Here is a 7553-nt window from a genome sequence, read left to right on the forward strand (position 1 = left end):
GACAGGAACCTGAGCTTGCTTTATTGAGTTCTAGTACTGGAGTTTGCCAAATGAATCCCCTCAGCAGTGCTGCTCCAGTGAGGATCTGGTTCCTCTGGGGTGTGTGAGGGCAGGCACAAGTCCCAAGGACATGCAGGAGCTTCAGCCTCCAGTGAGCCCTCAGCCTCCTGGTGAGGTTGCCAGTGATGGCACCAGTCATGGTGGGTTTGCACTGTGGACACGTCAGCTAGAAAAGCATCACCTGAGACCACAGAACAGCCTCCACATGACCCTGGCATGTGGGCCAGCAGCGATGGCTGCTGCCACCACTGCCAATAGAGAAGGAGCCCCGGTGGCATGAGTGGCTCAGTGACGTGCTGCACTGAGCCACCCTGCCCGGGTGCACGCTGCTCTTCACGCCTGGTTGGTCACTTGGCTGGTGGCTGCGTTGCTGCCAAGTCCTTTCCAGGCACGGAAGCTGAGGAACGTGCTCACTCCGTAGGTGAGCATCACGAGGCAGGCGAAGAACTGGAAGAGGAGCACAGCGATATGTGAGCGCGGTGGCTTAAGCACCTCAGCCCTCGCCTGCATGCTTGTACTTACAGACGCTGCGGCTCTTCTGTTGTAATCCCACTGGCGCCACGAGGTAGGCTGGACGGCTGCGGAGCACGTTATGAAGGCGGTGATGTACAGAATGGTTGCTGCAGCGTTGAAGATCAGCAGCTGGGGAAGGCAAAGAAGAGGTGGTGAGGTCTGGGCTCTGCAGTTACACCCAGCAGCCTGCGCTTGGAGGCACTTCCAAAAGCTTAAAAATCAAAAGGTCAAAAGCGACAACCTATTGCAAAAGGTTGGTTCGGGGCTGTCCTGAGGTGTTTCCCGGTGAGGAGCCCCCTTGCTTACTCTCGGTTACATACCACGAGGGGCCAGGGGATCACATAGAACTTCAGTGGAAGCTGCAGGAGGTAGGTCATGAAGAGGAGGACTGTTGCTACCCAGAAGAAGATGGACACAAACATCACCCAGCCGTATGCTGCGTGGAGGTGGTAGGTCGTGTCAGCAATGAGAGCCCACACCAGTAGGCCAAGCACCTGCAGGGTGGGAAGGGGAAAGTGTTCAGGTGGCCGTTCCTGCAGGTGTAGAAACTGGGTCTGCACATCCTAGCTGCTGCCTGAAAACGTCACCACGGGGAAGCTTGGGACAGGGTCTCCATCTGGGACCCTCATCACTTGGGGTCACCCTGCTCCAGATTTTGGCCCCAGGAGCCAGCACAGGGGTGTCCTGCAAGGCAGAGCCAGTGAAACCTGGGCATCCCTGCCACCAAAGGTCCCTTCTTGCCCAGCTGCTCCGTGCCAGGCTGGCACAGCACTGGGAATGTGACGTGGGCTGGATGGGATCCAGATGTGTGGTGGCTCCTGGGGCCCCAGCTAAGCCATGACGTCCCCCACGTACAGCATCACTTGAAACAAAAAAACAAGCTTCTTGCTGTTTGGTTAGGTGTGGTCTGGTTTGGTTCAGTTTGTATCCTGTACAAACAGCTTCTAGGGCTCACCTTTTACATCAAGCAGGTTTAACTACATAATTGTAGCATCATGTGCCTGCAGGCTACCTGCAGCGTAATCCAAAAAAAAGCAGATAGCTGAGTCTGTTTCTACTGCTCAGCAAGAAATAAGCAGAGAAACAATTCCTGATGTGCATACAAGTGTCAAAAAAACCCACTGGATTTATGTTTGCATTTCTAAGGGACCACACGGACCCCGCATCAGGGGGCTTTTACACCTGGTGAGCATCATGCTACCTTATCGCAAGAAACAGATCTTAAAGGTCTTTTTTGGCCTAAATGATTCTGTGATTCCAAGTGCAGTTGTGCAGATCCCAGCATGCAGGGGCTGTCCAGCTCCTGCCCCACTGAAAATCACGGTACCAAGGGAGAGCTCCTGCCCGTGAGGGCTTCACCTCATCCTCATCCTGGCATGACTGGAGACTGCATCCGATGGCTTTCTCATGAGCTTGGCTGGGAATGGAGGTGCCAGCCTCTGTTTTGGCAGAGCCGGGTGAAGCTGGCAGGGAACTGCAGGCCCATCCACGGGGAGGAGAACAGCCCTTTGAAAGCAGCTGGCAGGGCTTTCGTGCTGACACTACCAACGTCTGCGTTGCTTATTGTCATGCTGGAGACACAACAGCCTTTGTCCCACTGAGCAGGAAGCCTTGGTGCTCGGCTGCTGTTGCCTCCATCTGGACAATGCCGCCTTTTCTTTCACGTTGACTTCTAACACTCGTGATTGCAAAACAGGCATTCAGGAGAAACTTAGATAGGAGAAAAAAAGAGCGTGCTCTGGCAGCAGGAGATGGTGTGTGCGAGCTGCCTGGAGCTCACTGGCAGGAAGAAAAGCAGAAGCCCCTAGAGGAGAGGTTCTGGGGAGCTGTGCAAGCACATGTAACATTGCTGTGGAAGGAAGCAGTACAGACTGAGCAGTGACACTGGTGGGCTGCAGAGCTGGTAACGGCAGCAGCTTCTACTGGCCTTGGCACCTTCTCTCTTTCCCCATGCTCCTTAAGACACCCCTTTGCAATGCTCTTCCCTGACCCTTCCCTGAGTGCTTGTTCCCATGTCACAACCAGCCCAGCCATGCTCAGAAGCCAAAATCTGCTTGTTAACACAGCTCTGTTAGCCTCCCCCGTGGGTGGATTTACATCTATGGCAAATTAGGTCCCTAACTGCTCATCCTTTGCTTTTTGCCCATCATCAGCATCATAAAGAGTCCTGGTTTGTGCCATGCCTGCGATAGCACAGGACAGCAGCAGGTGTTCTGCAGCAGCTGCTCGGGGCACATCCTGCTGCTGCCCAGCACAACACTGCGCTGAGGAGGGTGCACAAGCAAACAGGCTCTCCAACAAAGAAGGGCGGCACCACTGGCTTTCTCTGTAGCAAACAACGGAACAGATCACACATGGCCCCGTACACAGCTGAACACCCACCCATACGCATGCACGTTGTTGCATTCAAAGTCTCAGGTACCAGGATCAGGAGCAGTTCATTCTGTGATTGTCTCTGATGCAGAAGCAATGCTGGAGGGTGAGATGCTGCTGCTGCTCGTTCTGACAATGCATAGACCCTTGGGCTTGTCTGAAAGCAACTGTCAAAGCCTGACTGCAGGGGAAGACAACTGGACCACCCCGGGACAGCCTTGCAGGCACCCATGAGCAGCCCCAACGTGTGCTGATTGGGATGTCACAGTTCATACAAGTGCACACTGTCTCCCCAACCTGTTTGTACGCAGGTTTACCCTCAAACACCTCCCCTGACCAAAACGTCTACATGCTTGTAGCTCACATCATGTGGTGGGCTGGAATCCTGCAGCTCGGCCCCACGGTGCCAGCCGGGGTGGCAGCGGGCAGAGGGGCACGCACCACACAGCTCGCCCACCGGCACGGTGCTGCCCCATGGCCCAGACCCTGACGGGGACTGCGGGTCCATCAGCTTGTGTCCCGTGGGGCTGCGTGCATCGTCCCGTGCTGGGCGTTGAGGCCAGGCCATGAGGACAAGCAGAAGAAGCTTCCTTCAGCTTTGACAAGGGGAGAAGGGGAAAGGGCGTGAGGCTGCAGCATCTCGGGGTTAGAGATTAATCAGAAAGCAAGGACGGGGAAGGGCAAAGGGAAATCCAGTCTGTTTTCGGCCAGGGCAATGCCACTGAATGCGGGGTTGGACTATCAGCCTGCAGGGGCAAGAAAACCATTCAAAGGACGTAATTCCCTCAGGTTGCCTGCACCCGCCTTCGGAAAGATTTGGCAGACGGAAGCTCCCTCAGAAAGCCCCGCAAGCCGCACCACGAACCGATTTTCTCGCCGACGGAAAGTGCGGGCACGGCGCAGCGGCCGCAGCTCCGCAAGGAGCGGGCAGCACCCGCGGGGTCCGCGGCCGAGCCCACCCCCCCCACCCCCCCCCACCCCGCCCGGTACCGCCGGTACTCACGGCCTGGGCGCCCATCAGCCCCCCGAGCGGCGAGCAGAGGAAGGCGCCGTCGAGGGCGGCGAGGCGCGGGGCGGGCAGCGCGGCGGAGGCTCCGGGGGAGCCGCTCCGCGTCCGCACGGCGCCGGGCAGCCCGGCCATGCTGCGGGCACCCGCACGGCTCGGCACGGCTCGGGACGTCCCCAGCGCCGGCTAAGGGGAGGCCCCGGGGGAAGACCCCCCCCCCCCCCCCGCCTCCCCGGGGCCCGGGCCCGGCCCGCCCCGTCGGGGCGGGGGCTCCGGGGCTGCTCCCGGCACAGCCCCCCGAGGCGGGGGGGACCGGGGCTAAAAAATCCCCGTCCCTGCACACGGTGTCTCCCGACCTGGTTCTTCTTGGCCTTGTTGAACTGCAGGAGGCAGCCCATGTCCCTGCCTGCCCAGGGCCCTCTGGGTGGCACCATGACCCTCAGGTGCATCAGCCACTCCTCCCGCCTTTGTGTCATCTGCACACCCGCTGAGGGTGTGCTCTGCCCTATCAGGTCTTCATTAATGCAGATCCCAAGCAGGACTGGACCCAGTGTCAATCCCTGGGGTACACCGCTCATCACTGGCCTCCAACCGTTCTTGGCACCGTTGATCACCACCCCCCGGGCCCAGGCATTCAGCCAGTTTTCAACCCACCTCAGTCTGCCCATCCAGACCCTGCGTCAACAGCTTCTCTGTGAGGACCTGACAGGGGACAGCGTTAAAGGCCTTCTGGAAACACAGGCAGACAACATCCACTCCTCTCCCACCATCTGTCAGGGCAGCCGTTTAATCACAGAAGTTTATCAGGCTGATAATGCATGACTTTCCCTTGGTGAAGCCACGCTGACTGCTCCTGGAGACGGGGCCGGGGTCCCCGTCGGGGCGCCGCCGCATGGTACCAAAGGGGCTGCGGGAAGGGGCTGACGCAGCGGGTCAGGATGGCCGAGCGGTCTAAGGCGCTGCGTTCAGGTCGCAGTCTCCCCTGGAGGCGTGGGTTCGAATCCCACTTCTGACAGCTTCGCGTTTTGCTGCGGGCGCCTCCTGCCTTTTGGCGCGGGCAGCGGCGGCGCTGCGGAGAGATCCGGAAAACGATCGTAAAACAAACAAACAAAAAAAAAAAAAATACACAACCGAAGGGCTCGAGGCAAAAGATCTGCCAGTTGTCAGAAGTGGGATTCGAACCCACGCCTCCAGGGGAGACTGCGACCTGAACGCAGCGCCTTAGACCGCTCGGCCATCCTGACACCGCTGTGTGCTGTCACCCGCCCCGAGCTACACAACCTGGAGCCGCACCCCCACCCTGCCTCCCCTTCACTCCTTCGCTGGCCCCCAGGGCGCGGCTCCCTTCAGGCCCCTCGGGCCACCGAGGACCCCCAGGGCGAGGTCTGCGGGTGTGGGCAGCGCCGCGGCTCCCCTCCAGCCTTGCCCGGCTGCCGGGGCCGTCGGTAGCCAAAAGAGCTGCCACCCCACAGGGCCGCCCTCCCGCTCCAAAGCCGCTTGACAGCAAGCGGGTCGGCGGTTTCGTTCGGCCCCGAGACGTGTTCGTAATTCCCTCGCCACTGCTTGTTTCTCCCATGGGGTTTTGCATGGTGTCTGCAAAGGGCGGGGCAACGAATTACGTGCTCCCGAAGGTGTAACACTGCTGTGGCTGCCCTTGAAGTGGTTAAACCTCACAAACAGTGTCGTCCCCCCTCCCCAAAGGTCACTATCAAAGGCAGCGGTTTTGGTAGTGAAACAATGCAGTCTGTTTTCCAAAGGCTAAATCTGGTGGGTGAGCTAACCTGCCAAGACCACTTCCACCTCCAGACAAAAACACCCGGTGGAAGTCCCAGCCCAGGGCCTCGCGGGGCCACCTCCCGCCGCTGACAGGACTGTGCGGCGCCTTTGTTCTGCTGACCCGAGGCCTGCGAGGGGAAATGGGGAGGGGAAACGGAGGGACACGGCCTGGACCACACAATGGTTGCAAGCATGACTCAGCACCTCACGCGGTGCCACCGTCGGGTGTCACCGCCTGGCCTCCCAGCACACAGCACCAGCCAGCAGCCCATGGGCCCCGTGTGCGCGGGGCTTGCCCATCCCATGTGCCGTGGGGCTGAACCGGAGCGAGTGCTGGGCAACGTGGGGCAGCCACTCGGGTGATGCAAAGGGCAGCTGTGTCCCACTGTCCTGGCGTCCACCTTGGCCTGGTTTATTTTAGCATGTTTTATTTAGTCAGAGGATCTAAGTACGTTTAATAGTGGTTTTGTACTAAGTGTGATATTACATATTTTGAAGAAGTGAGGACTGCTGTGGTACTGGAGGAGGTGGCAGGGCATCTTGAATACCACATGCAACCAGACTGTGCTTGGATGGGAGGGTGGTCCATGGTCTTGGTTGCAACTCCCTTCTTGAGCTGTTTCTGTAACTTTGGGACTTTGGGGACCAGCCCTTCCCCGGGGAAAAAAAAAAAAAAAAAGAAAAACAAACTTTTTGTTTAGAATACTTGAGTTGGCAAAGTCTGTACTGAGTCTGCCTTCAGCTACCTACCTTGTCTGCCAATGATTATGTCCCAGAAGAATTGTTCTTAGCCACTTTTGCATGACACTAAGAAAGAAAGTTGGGAAAGTAGCCAGGACAGGGAGAAAGGAATGGGGGAGCAGAAAGGGGAAAAGATACGTCCAGAGGAACAGAGCCAAGAGAAAAAGTTATTTTTTGGTCAGCCCATTGTTCCGCAGTGAAAGTCCCAGCCGCCTCAGAGTGGGCTGCATGGAGCTGTTTCCAGCATCAAGGCAGGATGTTTTTCGTGCACCACAGTAAGCAGGAAATGATACAACAGCACTGAAATCACAGCCACATGGCCTCGTGATCCGTGGGATTTGTGGGAGGGTGGGTGGGTGCAGCTGTGGTGGGACACGGGACCCACAAGTGAGGTCAGTGCTTGGCAGCCCTGGTCCTGCTACCTGCACGCAGTTAGGGGATCTCCTGGTAGTGTGGCAGGAAGCGGCAGCAGTGCGTTATGTTTCAGCAGAGAGTCATAACAGCCACATGATGGCATTGTCCACTGCAGCAAGAGACAAAAGCCCTTCCAACTCGGGAAACTTGGTGGCCAGCAGACCTGGGGCAGAGTGCTGTTTGTGCTCCTGGGCGCAAGCAGGACCCTTTCAAGGAGCAGGAGAGAACACAAGGCAGCTGTGGCCCGTGTCACCTTCAGGCCAGCCAGGCTGGGGGGTTGCAGCCAGCCGGGAGGCCTGGCCACAAGCCAGGAGCTGTGGGCATTGGGGGTTTTATGTCAGCCATCCGGTGAGCGCCCAGGGGACACTTCACATCCTTTGCTGACAGGCGCCTTTGCTCTCAGCCAGATGCCTGGAGGTGGTGGCCAGGGGCTCACAAGCTGGTGGCACCACCAGGAGGAAGCCTTGCAGAGGTGTTCACTGCTGGCAGTGCTTCACCTTTGCTCGAGAACTTGCTGTTGGTCGCCTGTCCCATCTGTCACAAATCTCAGTGTCCTCGGGGGGCGGTTGCTGCCTGCAGTCAGGCTGATTCCTAAACGTCACCCCTCCTCCAGAGCCTTGCCAGCTGAGCGAACCCAAGGTGCCCTGAAGGTGCACGCTGGACATGGAGC

The 7553-nt window shown here is 58.3% G+C and overlaps 1 protein-coding gene and 2 non-coding genes across 3 annotated transcripts; 1 reads left to right on the forward strand and 2 right to left on the reverse strand.

The window, feature by feature from the left end:
- Positions 1–214: 214 nt before the first annotated feature.
- On the reverse strand, positions 215–4087 carry PLLP (plasmolipin). The gene is made up of 4 exons (XM_035543686.2): positions 3950–4087; positions 894–1067; positions 583–702; positions 215–507 (listed from the first exon to the last, which is right to left on the reverse strand). The coding sequence occupies exons 1-4, from the start codon at positions 4085–4087 to the stop codon at positions 394–396; spliced, it is 546 nt and encodes a 181-aa protein (XP_035399579.1). The 3' UTR covers positions 215–393.
- Positions 4088–4884: 797 nt separating this feature from the next.
- On the forward strand, positions 4885–4967 carry TRNAL-CAG (transfer RNA leucine (anticodon CAG)). Its single transcript has one exon. It is a non-coding gene; the product is annotated as a tRNA-Leu (tRNA).
- A 146-nt stretch (positions 4968–5113) lies between these two features.
- TRNAL-CAG (transfer RNA leucine (anticodon CAG)) lies at positions 5114–5196 on the reverse strand. Its single transcript has one exon. It is a non-coding gene; the product is annotated as a tRNA-Leu (tRNA).
- Positions 5197–7553: the final 2357 nt, after the last annotated feature.

This window comes from Cygnus atratus, chromosome 12 (assembly GCF_013377495.2).
Source record: "Cygnus atratus isolate AKBS03 ecotype Queensland, Australia chromosome 12, CAtr_DNAZoo_HiC_assembly, whole genome shotgun sequence".
NCBI lineage: Eukaryota > Metazoa > Chordata > Aves > Anseriformes > Anatidae > Cygnus > Cygnus atratus.

Excerpts from the sequence above, each read along its gene's own strand:
- PLLP (XM_035543686.2), bottom strand. The coding sequence starts at position 4,087 with ATGGCCGGGCTGCCCGGCGCCGTGCGGACGCGGAGCGGCTCCCCCGGA. Across the intron at positions 1,068-3,949 it reads GGCTGATGGGCGCCCAGGCC|GTGCTTGGCCTACTGGTGTG; the intron begins GTGAGTACCGGC and ends CCCACCCTGCAG. Across the intron at positions 703-893 it reads TGATCCCCTGGCCCCTCGTG|CTGCTGATCTTCAACGCTGC; the intron begins GTATGTAACCGA and ends TGCCTTCCCCAG.